Source organism: Martes martes (genome assembly GCF_963455335.1).
Source record: "Martes martes genome assembly, chromosome: 17".
Lineage (NCBI taxonomy): Eukaryota > Metazoa > Chordata > Mammalia > Carnivora > Mustelidae > Martes > Martes martes.
Window position 1 is genome coordinate 49936034 of NC_137905.1, and position 20123 is coordinate 49956156.

The 20123-nt window shown below is 51.4% G+C and overlaps 1 protein-coding gene across 1 annotated transcript in view; it reads left to right on the forward strand.

Annotated features, from left to right (window-relative positions):
- ARHGAP35 (Rho GTPase activating protein 35) overlaps positions 1-20123 on the forward strand; it is a 123812-nt gene that overhangs the window by 94388 nt on the left and 9301 nt on the right. The window contains exons 4-5 of the mRNA XM_080829184.1: positions 18055-18132; positions 19736-19867. Of these exons, the coding sequence (XP_080685310.1) occupies positions 18055-18132; positions 19736-19867 (210 nt within the window). The remainder of the gene's footprint in view (positions 1-18054; positions 18133-19735; positions 19868-20123) is intronic.

Consider the following 20123-nt stretch of genomic DNA (forward strand, 5'->3'; position numbering starts at 1 on the left):
GAAGTTTTCTTCTGGATCTTCCAAGGATTTTTTTTTTTTTTTTTTTGCGAAATATCTGTGTGGATTTTTAAAAATTATTTTGTCTAGTATTTTAGCCATTCTGTTGAAGTTTTTATTTGGTTTATGTTTAAAATGCAGTTGAACATTTTGTAACATATGGTCTTTCAATCTAAGATCATGCTGTTTTTTTCCTCTTCCTGTTTTTATATTTAGTCCTTGCAGTTGTTTGTCTTTCTAGGGTTGATGGGGTGGGGTCCACACAGTAAATTCGTTTATCAGTCTATAAATGCAGGCGCCTGGGTGGCTCAGTAGGTTAATAAGCCTCTGCCTTTGGCTCAGGTCATGATCTCAGGGTCCTGGGATCGAGCCCCACATTGGGCTCTCTGCTCAGCATGGAGCCTGCTTCCCCCTCTCTCTCTGCCTGCCTCTGTGCCTGCTTGTGATCTCTGTCAAATAAATAAATAAAGTCAGTCTGTAAATGCTTTGGGGCCTGTCGAGTACAAGGCATTTTTAATGCTGAGGAGATCCTGAGGAAGCCAAAGGCCAGGTTCCGTTGGAGCGATGGCTGCATGGAAGAGAACATTAACAGTGAATATAGTTCATGACGGTGAGTTTGCCCAGTGTCCATGAGGCTGAGGCATCAGATGGAAACAAGATGAAGAGGGAGATCAGTTCCTTGAGCTGTCTTGGTACATGTCAGGGGTGGTGGCTAGACCTGAAAGATAACTTGGATTTTTTTTTTTTTTTAAGATTTTATTTATTCGAGAGAGGGAGTACCAGCAGAGGGAGAGGGAGAAGCAGACTCCCTGTTGAGCAGGGAGTCTAGCACAGGGCTTGATCCCAGGACCCTGGGATCATCACCTGAGCCCAAGGCAGACACTTAACCGACTAAGCCCCCCAGACGCTCCATAACCTGGATTGTGTAGCAGACACTGGGTGGGGAAGAATCTTCCAGGCAGGGCAAGCAGGCTGCACAAGATTCGGGTGCTGCAGGGGAGAGGTGCTGCTCACCACAAAGCTGTGTTGCCCTAGAGCCCTTTGAATGTCAGGCTCCAGCATTTGGACTTGGCCAAGCCTTTTCAGACTCTGTCTTGGATCCCTAGGATTCCAAAGAGGTGCATCTGCGTGGGGATGGGGAAGGCAGGCCACCAGGACCCTGGGTCCTTCCACTAAGGGTTAGTACCAGATTTCAATTGGAAAAGGGATTTTTTCAATCCCGAGAAAGCTTGTCAGCCCTCACTGTCATCAGTGGGAAGGCAGGGTTTGAAGATTTTCATCTGAGAGAATTTGCTGAATTTTATCAGCATGAAACGCTCTGAGTCCTCTCTGTCTCAGTCAGTCTGATCGATCGGTCCCGAGGGTCCCAAATCTGGTCCTGCTTCTGCATTTCCTCTGCCTTCCCGGTTTACCAGCATGGCCTCTTGGTACCTGGACTTTACGCTCCTTGGCTTGTGTCCTTCTTGGTCCCTTATCCACATGGCTGCAAATGTCTGTCAATAATAGATGAGATAGCGTCACCTTCCCCTGTTTAAAATTCTTCAGGGGCTCTTCGTCACCTCCACGATAAAGTTTTAATGCTGTCGCCAGGAGGATGCAGCCCCTGCCCATCATCTAGCCTCACCTCTGGCCATTTCTTTCATCCGCAACGATAACGTTGAGCCACACACATTAGAACTGTATGCAGTTCCTTAAACTTCTGTGATACTTCTCACCCGCGGTGCCTTCGCTTGCAGTTCCATTTCAAGAGTCCCCTCCTGGAGTCCTTCTCTTGAGTCAGGACGCCCCAGCCCATCCCATGTTTTGTAGGGCTCTGTGCAGCCCTCTGTGACCACTCGCTCACACTGAACTCCAATTGTTTTCTTTCCTCAATAGATCCTAAGTTCCTTGAGGGAAGGGACTGGGTCTTCATCATTGTATCCTGCAAACCAAGAACACAGGGCTCTAATAAATGGGTATGAATGACCAACTAGTATAGAGACATTCAAAAGACCTCTTCCCTCAAAACTCCCATTCAGTGGAAAAATGGAATTGTATGCACAGAAAAGGAGAAGTAAAGGGGCGCCTTGGTGGCTCAGTTAAGCATCTGCCTTTGGCTCAGGTCATGATCCCAGCGTCCTGGGATTGAGCCCCACGTCGAGTTCCTTGTTCAGCAGGGAGCCTGCTGCTCCCTCTCCCTCTGCCTGCTGCTCCCCTTGCTTATGTTCTGTCTTTCTCTCTGTGTCAAATAAATAAAATCTTTAAAAAAAAAAAAAAGAAAGAAAGAAAAGGAGAAGTAAAAACATGCATAGAATAAAAACCTTGAGTGAGGTTCTAATATTGGAGTAGAAACCAATTTCCCTGTGTTCTTAATGTGAGGGCTAGAGGGTGTACTTCTAATAGTCCAAGGAACCTCTGAAACTTCAGAGGGTAGGGTGTTTTAGTAGGCAGACTTGGAAGGAAAGGGGCTGCAAGTTAGATCAGGGCAAGACAGTAGGTGAATCAGGCTGCCGGGACTAATGGGAGACATGCTGTCCTGAGTGGGGGTACTGGCCATGAAGACTCAAACACATCTTTCCTGGGTTTGAAGAAATGTCTGAAAATCATTTTAGAATTTAGGGTTTAAAATAACAGAGAAGGCAACATTACTCTTTAAAGGCAAAGAGTGTTAACCACCCAAATGTCCAGTTGACTAATGGATAAAGAAAAGCCAGGCGCCTGTGTGGCTCAGTCGTTAAGCATCTGCCTTTGGCTCAGGTCATGATCTCGGGGTCCTGAGATAGAGCCTCGCATATCGGGCTTCCTGCTCGGCGGGAAGCCTGTTTCTCCCTATCCCACTCCCTCTGCTTGTGTGCTCTCTCTCACTGTGTCTCTCTCTCTGTCAAATAAATAAAATCTTAAAAAAAGAAAGAAAGAAATGCAGGAATATTACTCAGCCATAAAAAGGCATCTGTACAGGGGGGCCTGGGTGCCTCAGTGGGTTAAGCCTCTGCCTTCAGTTCAGGTCATGATCTCAGGGTCCTGGGATCAAGCCCCGCATCAGGCTCTATGCTCCGTAGGGAGCCTGCTTCCCTCTCTCTCTGCCTGCCTCTCTGCCTACTTGTGATCTCTCTGTCAAATAAATAAAATAAAAATCTTATTTTTAAAAAAAGGCATCTGTACATACTACAGCAGGGGTGGACTGTGAAAACAATATGCTAAGTCAAGAAGCCAGTCACAGGGACCACATATCTGAGGATTCCGTGTATATGAAATGTTCAGAATAGGCAAATCTGTAAAGACAGAAGATAGAGTGATGGTTACCAGGGCCTTGAAGGGTATGGAGGTTTTGGGGGGGGGGTGGGGACGTTGATGAAAATGTTCTTAAATTGATTGTGGTGATGGTTACAAAACTCTGTAAATTTACTTAAAAACTACTGACTTACATGCTTTGAGCAGGGCTGTCGTATGGTGTGTGAATTGTATCTCAATAAAGCTGCCATATGACCGCAGACAGCAGGACACGGAGGATAGCTGGGTGGGTGTTCCACTCCGGGTTCGTGCTTGACAGTTTGCGGGCCCCAGCAGCTGGGCTGGTACTAGAAGGTGGGTTCTTCCAGAAGAGGCCTGCCTAACGAGGATTCGTCATGGCCTGCTGATCTCTCCGAGTCTCTCCCGTGCCCTGGGGCTGCTGCTCCCTTGTCACTTGTTGGGCCAGCCCAGCCAGCAGGGGGCTGCGTAGTGGCTGTTGAGTCCCAGACGCTCCAAGTGAACAAGTGAGCGTTTGCCTGAGCAGCAGCACGCGGGCCTTCGGAGAGCACGCTTCCTTCCGGGGGGCAAAGACACAAAGTTGGACCTGCCCACTGGATAACTGCCGGGTAAACTGCTTCTGTGGGTGCCGTGTGCCTGAGACAGGCAGTGGGTTTTCTGTCCTAGGTTTTCGGTCTCTGAACTCATGCCCTTGATCGAGCTCTCTGCTACATGTGTGCCCAGGTTGGAGCCAGCTTCTGAGATAACCTCCATGTTTGTTTCTCCTTCTCCCTCTCCATCGTCAGGAGTCCTTCCCTGAATACCACCCCCCCCCCAGCCCTGCCGCCCCGCACGAGGCCAGCGGAGGTGTTCCTGCCTGGAAGCAGTAGGTTCTCGGCCGCAGCTACGCTACCCCGTTGCAGTGCTAGCACTGGTTGTCGTCCTGCCACTTCGCTTCCCCGTGTCCTGCAACACTGCTGCCCTGTGAGGAACTCAAGGGCAAGAATGCTCTCTTCTTTGCCGTCCCCTAGCATGGCACCTCACGTGGCCTAGGTACTTCGGGATTTGTCGAAGGAGTAGGTGACGTCTCCCTCCTGGGCACAAAGTTGGTTGAATCAGGGCGGCTAAGGGAATCAAGTCACTAGATGCAAGATGAGTTCTTGAGGCTGGGTCACTTGGAGATCTCTTACTGGCTAGAGTCGGTCCCCATTTTTGCTTTTCTTTTTCCTTGCCCAGGCTCTTGCAACGCATACAGTTTTGTTTCACCTCTGAAGGCAGTAGGATGCTCCTGCCACTTGGAGTTTGCTGAAGCATTTGTGGTTGGAGGGACTTAGTGGTGTTAGAGCAGATAACCTGAGGGAAAGCAGATTCTCAGACCCCTGGAGTCTATAACTTGAAGGACTGTGCAGGCCAGGTGTATTTTTTCTTTTTCTTTTTTTTTTAAAGATTTATTTATTTGACAGAGAGAGAGAGAGAGAGAAATCATAAGTAGGCAGAGAGGGGGAAGCAAGCTCCCTGCTGAACAGAGAGCCCAATGTGGGGCTCGATCCCTGGGCCCTGGGATCATGACCTGAGCCGAAGGCAGAGGCTTTAACCCACTGAGCCACCCAGGAGCCCCCAGGTGTATTTTTTCACGTAGAGGTACTTAACCTAGGGTCTGTGGATGGGCTTCTAGAGATCTGTGAGCCCCCAAAAATCAGTGCAGAGATCACGTGTGCGTGTGTCTGCCCGTGCGTGTGCACTGTGGATAGACCAGAACCTATAGCCTTCTTTATTAGCTTAGTGGCGTGAGGGCCGTCTCCTCCCAAGAAGTTAGACAAGCGTGCAGCCAAGTGTGCGGAGTACCTGCCGTGTGACCCAGAGTAAGCAAGGATGATGCACACCCTCGTCCTCAAGGAGTTGATGGTCCGGTAAAAAAGATTTGGCCCTAAAACCACTCAGAGCTGACAAAAGAGAGCTCTGTGAGGGCTGGGGGTGGTAGAGCTCGGGGACTTAAAGGGTAAGTAGGAGTGAAATGATTGAGCCTAGACCAAACAGTTTTCTCTTTACGGGGCTCCGGGACAGGAGACCTCATAACTTCGCAGTGATTCCATGCACCATGGTGGCCACCATGGGTATAGTCCACCTCCAGCTTTACTATGCGCCTGTCCCCTCCCACTGGATCCTTTCCAAGTGGAGAGTCACTCACTGATCACACTCGCTCCTGACAAACAGCAGTAATGGCAGCTAGCAGAAGTGTTTTTATGAGGTAAGCGTAGCTCCTGGCTTTATTTCCGGTGTCTCACCTCCACGTTGTAGATTGAAAATAGACACCAGCCAGGGGTTTCATCCCTCCCCAGAGAGAGACGGCCTAGCATGCGTCTCTCTCGGGTCTTCACAGTGATGGTGGGAAAGTCTCCCCGTGTTAGGGAGCGCTTTGATACTCGCTTCCCAATTCTTCAGAATGTACCAACCCCGTCTTGCCTAGAGCTGCCCTCCAAAAAACCTGACCAAACTCACACATGGAAAATGGCTGCTAAGTGTTTGGAATAAGTAATATGCATATAATTCCTAACTTTATGACCGAGAGCAAATTATAAAGTTGCCCTGATGGGAGACAGCAAGACAAAAAGCCAGACTATTACTTGAGCTGATTTCCTACAGCTGTTGGTGAATTCCAGCTTCTTTAATCTAATTGGGAAATGCTCTTCACATAGTCCTCGCAGGCAGCGTGAGCCTTTCACAGAGAGGGGCCATCTGTGGGCAGGGTGGCAGGTAGGACCCTGTGTGAGTTCCTTAACTTCTAAGGCTGTTTCCTTGACTGTAAAATGAAGATGGAAGCCACGCCCTTGCAGAGGGTTGTGGGTATTAAGGGAGACAATGAGCACTGAGCACACCGGCCCAGAGCTCACATGACCAGGTTCAGGGCTAAGTGCTTCTGTGAGTCTTGTTTCATCCTCATGGTGGTCCTCTGAGATGGTTGTGATTTCCAATTTTCTGATGAGGTTCTAACCCAGAGCCGTTACCCTCTTGGCCCCACTGCCCCACTTTACTGGGATAATTTGAAGCCCAAAGAAGACAGTGCCCTAGCAACTCCTGGAGCCGTGGAGTCAGGCCAGCTAATACTGGACTCTGCTGCCCACATCACGTGTCCTCCTTCCCCTCTGTCCCGGAGCCCCGTAAAGAGAAAACTGTTTGGTCTAGGCACGAGAGCTGTTGTGCTCCTCCTGACTCCAGATCTGGGAGGACTTCTCCAGCTCTCTACACTGACTGCCCGGAGTTAGTCACTGGCAGACTCCAGAGGTTTAAATAAGACTCACTTTTCCAAGACTGTCCTCACTTCAGACACCAGTTGCAAGTATTGGATCCCCAAGTTACCCACACTTCTCTCTGATTTGGCCGCAAAGGCAGGGATTCCCTCAGCCTCCCCTCCAGATTTAATGGTTTGGTGGAACGACTTGCAGAACTCTGGACAGTGCTATACTTACTCTCACAATTGGTTATTCAGGATAGGACTCCAGAACAGCCAAATGGAAGAGATGCTGGGACAGGGGACAGGGGAAGGTACATGTGCCCTCTCTGAGCGTGCCACCTTCCCCTCACCTGGATGTGTTCCCCAACCCAGAAGCTCTCCAGATCCTGTTGTAAGGGTGTTATGGAGGTTCCATTAGGCATAGTTGATTAAATCATTGGCTGTGGGTGATTGGGCTCGATCGCCAGCCCCTCTCTAAGGGAGGGGGTCTGAAAGTTCTAACCCTTTAATCAAGACTTGGTCTTTGTGGTGACCAGCACCCACGCTGAAGCTGTCTGGCCCCCACGCCCCTCTAAGAGTCACCTCATTATCATAAACTCTGACAGGTATGGTTGGAGGGGCTTGTTAGGAATAACAAGACATTCTTATCTTTAATTTAAGGAAATTCCAAGGATTTTAGGAGCTCTGTGCCAGGAACTGGGGACAAAGACCGACTATATTTGCTGTGATACCACACTGCCCCTGCCCTTCCCATGGGGTTCCTAAGGTTAAGATCTTGCCAGCAGGCTTCCTCTGCCCCTCTGCGGGCATCTAGGGCTGAGGTGGCAGCTCTCCTCCAAGGCTGGGAAGGAGCAGCGGGAAGAGCTCAGCCCGGGCCAGCGTGCCTCTCTTCAGCGTGGGAGAGCCCTCTGCCCATGCTTTTTCTTCCCAGATCACCGTACATTCTTTAGGCGGTATTACTCTCAAAGTACCACTAATCTGTCTTTACAAGAGAGGAAACAAATCCTGGAGCCCCCTGGGCAGAGCCACTCACACCTGGTCGGGATGGGAACAACCCACATTACAGCTCTTTTTTCTTCGTTTTGTTGTTGTTGTTGTTTGTTTTTTCTTAAATATTTTATACTTGGGAGGAGGCAGCTACCCTCAAAAGCCTCCACAGTTCCGTCCACACCCGTCATAGCCGCTTTCTGGAGCTGTTGTGGAGATTTGGGGGGCCGGAGCTGTTCGAGCCAGTCAGCTGTTTCCCTGAGGTGGGCGCAGGCCTCTGGGACTCTGTCTTGCGGAGCGGGCGGCTGGTTTCGCAGATACGCTCCCATCCACCACTGTAACAGCTCGACAGGCGTGGCTGCGGCGGGAGCACTCCGTTGGGCTTGGCGGGAGTAATCGCCGCGCTCATCCCGCTTTGCACTGATGGCGAAGTGCTGGAATAGGAGTGTGGTTCCGTCTGCGGGGCTTTATGGGGGGGGTTCTGTGTTACTTAATCTCTCCCTCCCCCTGTAGTTCCGGTTCGTTAGCGAGTTGCTGTCCCATAATCTAAACAGTTGTCAAAAGGTCTCTCCACTTTTTTTGACTGCTTCCGGTTGCCCGTTTCCAACCACCGTCCGATCTTCTGCTCACTTATAAGTCAGACGCAAGCCGCTTGCGTCCTAAAAATGCCCACCCGCCGTAAGAGCCGGCCGGCAGCCCCGCTCCGGCCTCCTGCAGGTCAGCCGGGTCTGTGCAGCTTGGGCCTCGGCGCTGCTCATGGGCTTCCTCAGGACCCAGTGCCCTGAGCAAAACAGTGGGCCCTGGCCAGCTGCCGGGAGCGCCCAGCAGCCAAAGAGAAGGAAAGCTTGTTTCGCAGAGTAATCCTGCCCTTCCATCCAAGACAGAAATAGTCTGGGTGGAAGCCCAAATCCCCGAGACGGTTCTGACAGGTCTGCCTGGCCCGACTGTTCCGGTCAGGCTTTCCCTCTCAGCACGGATTTTAGTTAGCCGGGCTGCTCAGTCCTCAGCTTGCTGAGGAGGGGCAGTGTTTGCCCCTCCAGTCAGTTGGGCAGGCTATCGGGGAGAGGGGCCCAGGCCCACGGTGCCCACTCTGCGCCTCCGCAGAGCCCCAGCCACCTGTGCCGTTGAACGTGACCGAAGGGGAGCTCCTTCAGCCCTCGCTCCCACCCTCTCGTTGATGCGCGCGCGTGTGCCGGTGGCTTTCTGTCCAGCATCTGGAAGGGGGTGCAGCCCCCTGGTGGGGGACCCCAACCAAAGCCAGACTGTGGCCCTGCCCTGTAAAAGTGAACAGCCCAGATCGGGAAGCCGCACACACAACAGCACATGACTGACCTCGGTGAGATAATGAATTTATCACTAAGTTCCCAGAACTCCGCGGGGACTAGTGGAGGCAGGGAATAAAGGAAGTACATAAAGGAAGGTAGGAGTTGGGCACGCTTGTTTATGAAACCCCTTCTCTGTGCCAGCCAGGCCTAAGGCTTTCGGTTTCCCACATTCCAGGGGCTGAGAAGGCCTGCCAGGATGCCGGGAGGTACAAGGCTCGTTGAGAACACACAACTTCAGTCCACTTCCTCTTCCTTCCTTTCTTCAACCAGAGAAACCGCACTTTTATTTTCAGGGACTTATTTCTCCTTCCCTCCTTTCCGGGGGTAGTTGCTGAATGCCTTCTTCGGGTACAAGCTACTGGGCCAAATCCAGATCCCTAGAAGGGTCATCAGCAAACCCTGCGTGCTCCCATGGCCTCCTCGGGAGCCAGGGCACAGCAGATGGCCTCACAGCTGCACGGGGACTTGCCAGTTTGTCGGTGCCACGTGAGAAAGTGCAAGGGCGAGTGGGGTGTGGGGATTTAAGCACAGGCTCTGGGGCCAGACCGGCTGGATTCGAGCGCAGCCCTGCGGTTTGTTTGCCATGTGGCTCAGTCTCTCCCACTGGAAAATGGGACTCCTAATGGTGGTATACCATTCACAGGTGGTTGTGAGGCCGTGTCCAGATGGTGCACATCAGGTACTTGTCCCTGAGCCTGGCCTGCGGTGGAAGTACCTCGTAAATGGAAGCTGTTACCATAACACACTTCATTCAGATCCAGGGTCAGGGAAGCCCTCTTTGTGGGAGTGAAGTTTAGCCAGCAATAAAAGGAGGTAAAAGTAGAAGGAACAACCTGTAGGAAGGCCACAAGGCAAGAAAGGACCAGGAAGCAGGCTCAGGCCCTGACACAGGCCACCCCAGGCCACGTGTGGTAGAGTTTTTATTTAATCCTGGATGCGGAAGAGAAGGATTGCTACGCAGTGGGGACTACAACCCCCTTTTCTGTCTGAAGATTTTAGGCTTTTAACCTATGAAAAGTACTCTTCTTAGTGAGGAAAGGGAAGCAAGGAAAGGAAGGACACTGGGCTGTGATTGGTGACATCTTTGTTCCTTTTATGATTCATTGGGAATCAGGAACCTGAAAAAAGTTAACCTCTGCCCTCATTAATGCTTGGGAGGAATCTACCTTGACCTCAGGGGCCTTTCTACTTGGGGGCCTGTTGGAAAGGGACTTGGCATTATACGCATGGGGCTGGTGGTGACACATGGTACCTATGCACTAGCTGGGGCTGTTTCTTTGTTGGTAGCTCTTTGTTTAGCCAGTGAGACCCCTCATTGTGGTTGTACCAGCTCGCCTCAGAGTCACACAGCTATCACCCCTGTGCCATGGGGCTTGTGTGACTGGTGACAGAGTCACACCCAGAGCCTCAAGGATGCTCGAATTCTTGGCAGAAGGGTCTCCCAGCTGCTCCTGGCTTGAAGCGTTGATTGCTGCTTTGCTGGGTACAGTCTGCTCACCTCGGTTATGGGTCACACTCTTCTCTCCCCTCCATCGTGGGCTGCCTGGAACAGGCAGCATCAACTCTAGGCTGACCTAAAGCTCACTTTGTCAGTGTTTCTTAAACACATCTATTGGGATGTGCGTTTTCTTGAAAATCAGGAAAAATACAGAGCCCCTTGTTTGGCGCAGAGCAGGGTCCAGAAGCCCTCTTTCACAGTTAATGGCAGTAAATACATGGGTGGCTTACAAAGGATCAGCCAGATGCTAGAGCCATATGATGCCCCAGACCTGGTGTGATATTTTCATCTCTTCTCTCCAGATCTCTCTCTCCCTTCCTCCTCAGCCTTGAGATTTATGGCATGACTGTGTGTATGTACAATAGCGTTGGAAATTTATAAAGCCACAGTGCCTACTTGTGGGGCTAACACCCGGTCAAGCAGTCATAATAGAGTGTTAGTGGCATTCTGTCATGGGGAGAAAGGAGGTCTGGTATTGCCAGAAACAGATCTTGATTGACGAGGGAATTACCAAGGGAAGACAGCTAACAAAGGGGCACTGGCGGGGCCAGAGTGACCCTAGTGTTCGAGTAATAGAAGAGCCAGAAAATCATTCCAGGCACATCCAAAACAGGAAGGCAACAGGGAGATCTGGTGGGGACTCTTTCAGGTCGTCAACAGTAGAACTGCATCGCAGGAATGAAACAAGGACACTTGCCATTGGCTGGCTTTTTTCTCCGGCGAGGAGGCGGCATTTTTTTCTGAAGCTCTTCCTCCTCACCCTCCAACTGACAGAGGAGAACACTGAGTGGAGTGTGAACGAGAGATGAATGCATAGGCCCGCACAAGGGGAACGTTCTCAGAGCCCGTGATGGATCTAGCATTTACAGGACATAAGCACGGAGGCAAGGACAAGGGACTGGGAGGGAGCATCCCAGGCGGTAGAGGCCCTCGTGCCATCCTGACGCGGAGCCCGAGTGAGCCAGTGCTGGGCCTGCCCCCGCCGCTCACCCAGCCCGTGGCCTCGGGCAGATGGCTTAGCCTCGCTGAGCCTCCTTTCGCTACCTGTAAAATGGTAATAAAACCAATTTTACCTCAAAGAGTTATTGGGCGGATTCATGGTGACAGTCCTTGCGAAGAACTGAGAAGAGTGTCCAGCCCAGAGCCAGGCCTCAGCCAGAGTCCCCTCCCATCGCTGCTTTCTCAGGCTTGCGCTCTCGGTGCATCCGCCGCTGGCATGACTCGCGGTGACACGTGCAGCCTCACTCTTCGCCACGTCCCGACAAGGGTCATGAATACACAACCCATCCGTGATGAGGAACCGAGGCTCCGAGAGGTGGGGTGATCTGTCCTCATTCACCCAGCCAGCTGTGAGACAGAGCCAGGAGAAGAATTGAGGTCACTTTAGTGTGAAAGCCCATGCATGTTTTAAAGTATTTTTCCTGCCGACTGGCTTGTTTTGGCTGAGCCCTCCGCGCCTCCGGGCGGGCGCTGCTGTTGAGGCTTGTTAAGAGTGGAGCAAAGAGGCGAAAAAAAGCGCAGGCATTAAGCTGTGGGCTCTGTTTTGCTGAGGTTTCCCAGCTGTCCCTCACAACAGCCTGGGAGGGGAGGCGTTCATCTGTTCGGCGGTCAGGTACGCCCAAGTCAGGGGCAGAATTCGAACCCATGTCTCCCGGGCAGCAAAACTCAGGGGCTCCTCCACTTGCCAGCTTGCTCTCCACTCCGATCATGCGGGCGATAGCTGCACTCTTAGCCCTGTGCTCAGGCCTCCCGAGCCGTGTGCCCCTCGGCCGTGGGCTGGAAACTGTTCTGTCTACACGGAGGGAAGCGCAGCTGCCCAGCGTGGTCCAACAAGCACGAGCTTCTGCTTTTGACCTCATGGCCACCCGCCCCCGCACCTCCCCCCCCACGCTGACATCCTGCATGCAGTTGGGGGGCTGCAGTATGGTGCTCGGTGCTCGGGAGGAGAGCCTACACCCGCTGCTGGCCTTTCACCCAAAAGGAGGGTATCTCCCTCCCCCCAGAAGTCAGCCCTCTTCCAGACAGTTTAGATTTTATGGTCGAGGGAGTTTCCTTCTCTCCCTGAGTTCTCAGCACCCCTCTGGCCTTGAAATTTAGCCCGCCTGAGCCTTCTTAGATGCATGAAAGAGAAGAATGCTCCCTTAGATTTCAGCCCCCAGAAAAGTCAACAAAAGTTGTTTCGTAGTTCAGGCCTGTCTGGTGTGGGCCATTGTAGAGTGGTGGCAGTACCAAGTAAGGGTTTTTTTAAAGGACGAAAGTGCTGAGTTTTTAATATCTAAATATAGTATGTAAAAACTAAACAAGGAGTTTGTCTTGGAAGAGGTTATCAATTTGTTGTTAGAAAGGAAACTGAGGAGGAATGAGCCCTGGTGTGAACGAGCAGAGGCCAAGCCTGACTCAGGCCGGCTGCGGAAAGACTCCTGGCCACGGACGCTGGTGTGAGAAGTGGTGCTTGGGATCCAGGAATAAAAACCTGTTTGGACATTTCAGAAAATCAGACACATGCCCGGGCAGGAGGTGATTCTCCCTCTTGGTTTCCAAATTCCCGGTGCCCCTTGTGTGCCAAGTGCCAGGGAGGAGCCGGGCTCAGGGCTCAAATGTGCCAGTTCTCGCATGGGGAGCACCTCAGGGCCAGTGGTGCTGGGCCATCTAGCCTTCTTAGGTCATCAAGAGGGGTTTGAGGAAGACCACACCTGAAGGGCTCTGGAAAGGCACTTAGCTGCCATGTAGGGGCTCAGTGAACATTCAGTAAAAGAAAGAATAAGGCCCCTTTGCCTTTCTCTTTACTATTATTTTTTTAAGATATTTATGTATTGATAGAGCACAAGCAGGGGGAGCAGCAGAGGGAGGAGGAGAATCAGGCTCTCCACTTAGTGTGGAGCCCGATATGGGGCTCGATCCCAGGACCCTAGGATCATAACGGGAGCTGTAGGCGGACTCTTAACTGACTGAGCCACCCAGGCGTCCCACTCGTTACTATTTTTTAACATTTAATGAAAATCATATGTGGCCATGGATGAAGTTTAAATAATGCATTGAGGGAGGGCTTGCTTATATTACAAAAAAGCACCAATTATAATACTTTTTGAAAATGCTTTGTTTCTAAAGTAGCCGCTGTTTCTCCTAATATGTATTCCCCCCACCCCCACCCCACTCCAGTTTTATTAAACATACAATTTAGGAGTCAGAAATCTTAGAAGTCTGGGCTGTCTTCTAAAATAGCAGTTACAGGGGCGCCTGGGTGGCTCAGTGGGTTAAAGCCTCTGCCTTCGGCTCAGGTCATGATCCCAGGGTCCTGAGATTGAGCCCCGAGTCGGGCTCTCTGCTCAGCAGGGAGCCTGTTTCCCTCTCTCTCTGTCTCTGCCTGCCTCTCTGCCTACTTGTGGCCTCTGTCTGTCAAATAACTAAATAAATAATCTTAAAAAAAATATAAAATAAAATAAAATAGCAGTTATAGGGGCGCCTGGGTGGCTCACTGGGTTAAAACCTCTGCCTTCGGCGCAGGTCATGATCTTAGGGTTCTGGGATTGAGCCCCGAATCGGGCTCTCTGCTCAGCAGGGAGCCTGCTTCCCTTCCTCTCTCTCTGCCTGCTTCTCTGCCTACTTGTGATCTCTATCTGTCAAATAAATAAATAAAATCTTTAAAAAAATAAAATAGCAGTTATCAGAAAGTATGGTTGGGTCCCTGGCCAGCAGCCTCTGGGGAGTGCCAGGAATGCGCATTCCTGGGCCCCAGCGCCTGCGTCCCAGCAGCAGGCCTCCGGGGAGTCCAGTGCAGGGTCGGTTTGGAGAACTGATGATTTCGACCACAGTAAGGGAACACAGACTAAAGTCAGACGGGGTTCAGGTCACAACTCCGCAGCTCTCTGACCTTTGCCTCTCAGTCTCTGCATCCCCGTCCATAGCGTGGGTGAGTAGTGACCTCTCTGAAGACACCGTTGGGAGAATTCGTGTAAGAACACACAGGGAGCACCGTCAGTATGCGCCTCTTGTATGGGCAGCGTTCGGGAAGGGACTTAGGATGCTCATTGTTAGCGATCTTCCGAGACCACGTATTATGGTTTCTAAACAGCAACCCTTGACAAATGGCTCTCCGGTGGAGAGGGAGTTCAGAAGCTCTGACCGATGCCAGCGAGTGACAGCCAGAGCTACTGACACTTCCCTTGCTTCGGTTTCCCTTCCGAGTCCTGGCTCTGTTCCCTAGAGCTGTTGGAAGGAGACTGTTCTACAAGGCGGTTGTTCAGGTGTTTGAAGAGAGTGACCTTGGCCTTGCTGAACTTTCTCTTTTTCTATTCCCAAAGATTAACTTTAACACAGAAGATAATTGAAGGGCTTTTTCCGATAGGGCTTTTTGAAGAAAGGAAAGAAAAAAAGGCCTAGAGCTGAGACTCTGCTTTGGTAGTGGGTCTCTGGAGATTTCTGGTGCATGGAGATGCCTCGGAGTTTAGGCTGAAGCTTCTCGAGTGGACTTGTGGGTCTGGAAGGGATGTACAGTGGGGGAGAGGGGGGCGCCTTTGCTTTATGCTGGTGGGCGGGAGCCAGAGTGGGCACAGGAGTGTGCTTCTGGGAGGGCCCTGGGGTGCGGGGCCCTTGGAGGCCAGGCTGGCTGTGTCCAGCGCCCTCGTTCCCAGCCGTGCCCCTTGCCCTCTGCCCTGCTTCAGCAGCCCTGCCTCTGTGGTCGGCGAAGTCTACTGTAAGCTCTTTGTTTTTGTTTAATTGATGTCTGATTAGTAGCTGTGAGAAAGGGTACCGGCCTAGCAAATGATACCTTTCCTAAATTATGTTGTGACATTGTGTAGGACAGGGGCAGAATCGCTATTTTAAAATGAGATTTCGTAAAATAAACACATGTCCCAATTACAGGAAGTACTAAGTTGATGATTAATTGACGCCGTGGAGCTGGCCTTGTGCTTTTAAATGCTTCTGCTCTCGTGGTCATCCATCTAGTGAGGCTTCAGCGGGCGCCTGCCCCCGATCCTTTCCAGAGAGCTGATACGCAGCTTGTCTTCTGCCCTCTGGTGCTGCGGGGGCAGCTGGCCACGAGGAGACCCTGCGGAGGACTCCTCTCCAAGCTGCAGGTCTCAAGTTGGCAAAGGCTGGTGAATGGTGAAAGGAGACTGTCGGGGTCTTTGGTCTGCGGTCCACACGGGCGGTCTCCACACTGGAGCTCCGGTGCTGCAGCCACTGCTACATTCTTGAGGACTTCTTAAGCTCCTGCCGTTTGTGCCTTTGTTGTCTTTGTGCTGGAGGGGACGGATACTCAGGTAAAAGGAAGGCTGTGTAGAACATAGATGTATTTCCGCCCTAGGGGGTGAAGCCTGGTGCCTGCTCACATGTACCCGGGGCTTGTCAAAATGGGGATGATGTTGTGTGTGTGATATGTGTTACCTGGGATGGAAACTAGGTAGAAAATTTAAATATGTCTGAGACAGTTTGGGATAGTCACTGAGAGAAGAGACCATCGTAAAACTTCTAGGCCCATCCCTTCTGGCCTTTGAGGACTGACAGCAGTAGCAGACGTGCCATCTCAGAAGCCACCCAGAATCCCGATGGCCTGCAGGCTTCACTTGGGTGCATCGTGTCTTCTGGGGGGGCGCCTGTGTCTGGACCCCAGCCTGTTGGGTAGATGTCACACGCCTTCCAGAGCAGTGCGGAGGTGCAAGCGTGGCAGAGGCCCTGGACCTAGACTTCAGTATCCTTGCGGTTTGGGGCAGGGGTTTCACCTCTCGGATCCTTGCTTTTCTCACCCGTGTCCTCTCTGTTCTGGGGCTCCTCCCAGGTGGGGCTGAGGATTCAGTAAGTGAGTGAGTGGTAGGTGGATGTGGGAAAGCACCTAGCTCCGTGCACAGCATAGAGACACTCTGGAAGGGTCGCCTCCAAAGAGGGACGGACGTGCTGCATCCGGGCCTCGGGGCTGGCAAGTGTAGTACTTCTCCCTCCCTCCAGATGCAGTGAGGGCAGCTCCTTGGTAGCTAGGCAGGGCACAGTAAGGTGTCCTCAGGGCTGGCCTATTGTAATACCTCTTTTGGGGGGTTGGGGGGAGGACCGTGTGCAGTTAACAGCTTTAAAGCCAGAGAATTGATGACTTTGGGTTTGATGTTCTTTAAAGGTCCACCTGCCAATGTTCTGAGGCCCCAGAAAGAGGCCAACTGCGTCTTCAATCTTGCCTGATGAGTGTCTCTGAGAGGTGCTAATCACAGTGACAACTGACGTTGAGACCCTTGGCTCTCTAGAGCTTACTGATCGCCTTGCGGCCGGGTCCTCTCTCTGCTGCCCGCGCTGCCGTCGATGTTAGGTGTTGGCTCCCGGGCACGTCCTCAGTGCCCTTTCAGCTAAGCAGAGTTGCTCGAAACTGCGGTCTTCAGAAGGGGCCAGGGTTGGGTTAGCCATGGGATCCCACTCTGGTCTTCACTGTGACTTCATCATGCTTTAGAACTGTGATCTTAGGAGAGCAGCAGTGGGCTCTCCTTCCTCCAGATGGGGGCCAGGGGGTGGGGAGGGGTCAGTAGCCAGGCTGAGCAGTTCTTCCTGGGGTGAGGGGTGAAAGGGGAGGGCAGTCTCTCACCTGATACTTTGTGTTCTTCTGTGTTACTTAACTACATTTTAGAATTGTTTTTAAGTATTGGGTTTTTTTCCTTACCTGACACTGTATACTAAATCAGAGAAGGACCACAGAGCTAAAGTTGAGGGGGTGCGGGGAGAAATAGAGTGTCTACTCTAAGAATAAGAAAATCTGTTCAAAGATAAAAAGAAAGGGAGACCTCATAAAGAAACTGGTCTTGAAAGCCTGAAATTTTGGGGGGCACCTGGGTGGCTCAGTGGGTTAAAGCCTCTGCCTTCGGCTCAGGTCATGGTCTCCGGGTCCTGGGATCGAGCCCTGCATCAGGCTCTCTGCTCAGCGGGGAGCCTGCTTCCCTTCCTCTCACTCGGCCTACTTGTGATCTCTGTCAAATAAATAAATAAAATCTTAAAAAAAAAAGCCTGGAATTTTTAAAATTATGTACTTTAAAAAATCCAGTATACAAAATGAGAAGACAGATAACAAAAAGAAGGAAAATGTAAAAGTATGTAATGTTAACATAGTCAGTTCCTTACTGTTCAGAGGCATCTTTTAAGTACGCAGTGAGAGGGACCACTCCTAGGGAAATGAACAAGAATGACAAGAACATGAATAGGAAATTCACAAAGTAAGAAACACAGTGCCAAGAATCTGTTAAAAACTTACTCTAGCTATCCCAAAAACATAAGGAACGTAATTGTGGAGTGTTTTAACAGAGAAAACTCGGGAAAACCTAAATGATTAACAATAGGATTATTTTTAAAGTTATTGTATAGTTCGATGTCTTTTAAAAAAAGAAGAGTTACTTAATGATTAGAGTAAACTCACAGCATACTCTGTAAGTGAAAAGGGCATGTTAAAATACAGTATTATCTCCATTTAAAAAAAAAATTAAAATTCAAGGGGCACCTGGCTGGCTCAGTGGTAGAACATGTGACTCTTGATCTTAGGGTTGTGAGTTCAAGCCACATGTTGGAGCTGCTTTAAAAAAAAAAAATTCAAATTCAAAAGTGCATCAAAATGTGGACAGAAATTAGCTGAGGTACTTATATATTAATTTTTACAAAAAGTATTTTTAAATATTGAAGTGGGAAAGAAAATTGGGGGGAGAGTGGGTTGAAGCACATGGGAAAGTTGAGAGTGTTTCACCCTGTTCCTCTGGCGGGTGCCTTGTGGAGTCGCCCCATCTCTGCTCAAGTCCAGTCCTCCTCGTTCTCTGCTCCTGAGAAACCTGCTTGTTTCTCCTCAGGACTGAGCACCGAAGGCATCTACCGGGTCAGCGGGAATAAGTCTGAGATGGAGAGTCTGCAGAGACAGTTCGACCAAGGTAAGGCCACAGCCTGGCCGAGCCTTGGAGGCTGGAGTCGGTCAAGGCACACGGTTTAGCCAGGCTTGGTGACTGAGAAAGAGAAAGCATTTGGCGCCAGCTAGCCTTGCCCCCGTGCGCACACTGCCATGTGGAGGCGGGGGAACGGGCCCTGTCAACAAGCAGAGGCAGCATCCCTGCCAGACCCACTCAGCCGGCTGCTCCCCCACCCCGTCACCATCCACTGACACTGTTCCAGGTCGCCCCAGCCTGCACCTTAGTCACCTCTGGGGGCCTTACTTCCCTTGCAGTGGGCCCGACAAAGGGAATTCCAGACATCTAATACGAAGTGGGGTTGCGGTCATGGTCCTATTTTGCCGGGGCCCCAGGAATACACATGACTCTCCTCGCAAAATGCCTGCACGAGAGACAGCGCAAGGGCACATGTAAGATCAGCTGAGCACTGGGACCCGGTCTCTGCAAGCTGAACTCTCGTGAGTTAGACTGGCTCTTGGCAGGGACTGCTGTCTCCTCAGCTAGGTCTCAGAGGCCTAGAGCCAGAGAGCCAAACTCTTAAGTCCTAGAACTGAGCACACTACAGGATGAGAAGTCGCGCCCACTGCTGCCAGAAGCAAACGAGCCAAAGCAATAGAAGTTCTCAGATGTCGCCAGCCAGAGACGAGAGAAAGCTGAGGATCCAACTAGGGTCCAACTCAGCATGTGGCTAGGCCCGAGGAAACCAAGCCAGACTCTGAAGCCAGGCAGCCCGTGGGGGCCTATAGGACAGAGGAGAGCCAGGAACAGGCACCCTGCCCCGGAGCTCCTGGGGAGCCACAGCACTTGGCCATGCCGTGGTCAATCTGTGTTAGCTGGCAGTGGGGGGAGGGCATGCACTAGGGAAGGGAAACACCTGTGTATCTTGCAGGATCGGAAGCATGAGGTCAAAATGAGGGTGTAGCCACACACTTGGGTATGTACTTGTGTATATGCAAGAATCTATTAACAGTTCATACCCACTCAAAATGGAAACAACTCATGTCTAACAGTAGGTGATTTCTTGTAAACCAGGAATGCAGTGAAGTATTCAAAAAAAAAGTGAAGACCGCAGAGGTCAGTAGTGTCATAGGCTGGGAGGGGCCAGAGAGAGAAAGATGAGTCTACTCACCCTGCCGCTTTAAGGAACCAAGGATAGAGGCAGCGGTCAAGAGTGTTGGTAATGTTCTGTAACCCACCGTGAAAAGGGAGCCAACCTTTCAGGAAAGTCCTTTGTTTTTTCCAGAGGGGAGGGCGTGAGGAAAATGTAGCACCACATCCCAGCCAGACAAAGGGAGTTGGGTGGCACGGAATGACAGGGTGCAGTTACTCTATGCAGAGGATGACCCGGACGGAGGCATGGGGTGTCAGCCTCTATCTGCAGGTCTCACAGTTTTGCTTTTTTTAGCAGTGACCAGGGATGTCACCTCCTGTTCGATCTGTGATAATCCTGAGTCCCTGCCCCGGCCCCAGGCCCACCCTGGGCAGCATCCCAGAGTCTTCGAGGTTTCTCTGACTTGCCCCTAGCACAGGGTTTTCCTTTGGCTTCTGTCCAGCTTATAATGCCCTCACTCTCCCAACTTCCTTTCAGACCACAACCTGGACTTGGCAGAGAAGGACTTTACGGTGAATACTGTGGCTGGGGCCATGAAGAGCTTTTTCTCCGAGCTGCCGGACCCCCTGGTCCCGTACAGCATGCAGATCGATCTGGTGGAGGCACACAGTGAGTAGCGGCAGCCCGGGCTGGCTGTGTGGGGTGCACTGAGGCAGTGGGGCTGCAGCACCATCAGACTGCGTCCTGTGCTCCGGGAGCAGACCCTCTGGCTCTCAGCTGGGGTTGGAAGGACGGAAGGGCAGGGAACTCAGGATGACACCAGAGGGGCTTTCTAAGGGTTCTGTCAAGAGAGTTTCAGGTTCCCCCAAAACTCCATGAGTTAAGAGCCTGGATTTGTATCAGCCTTGAGTCACATCCCTGCTCC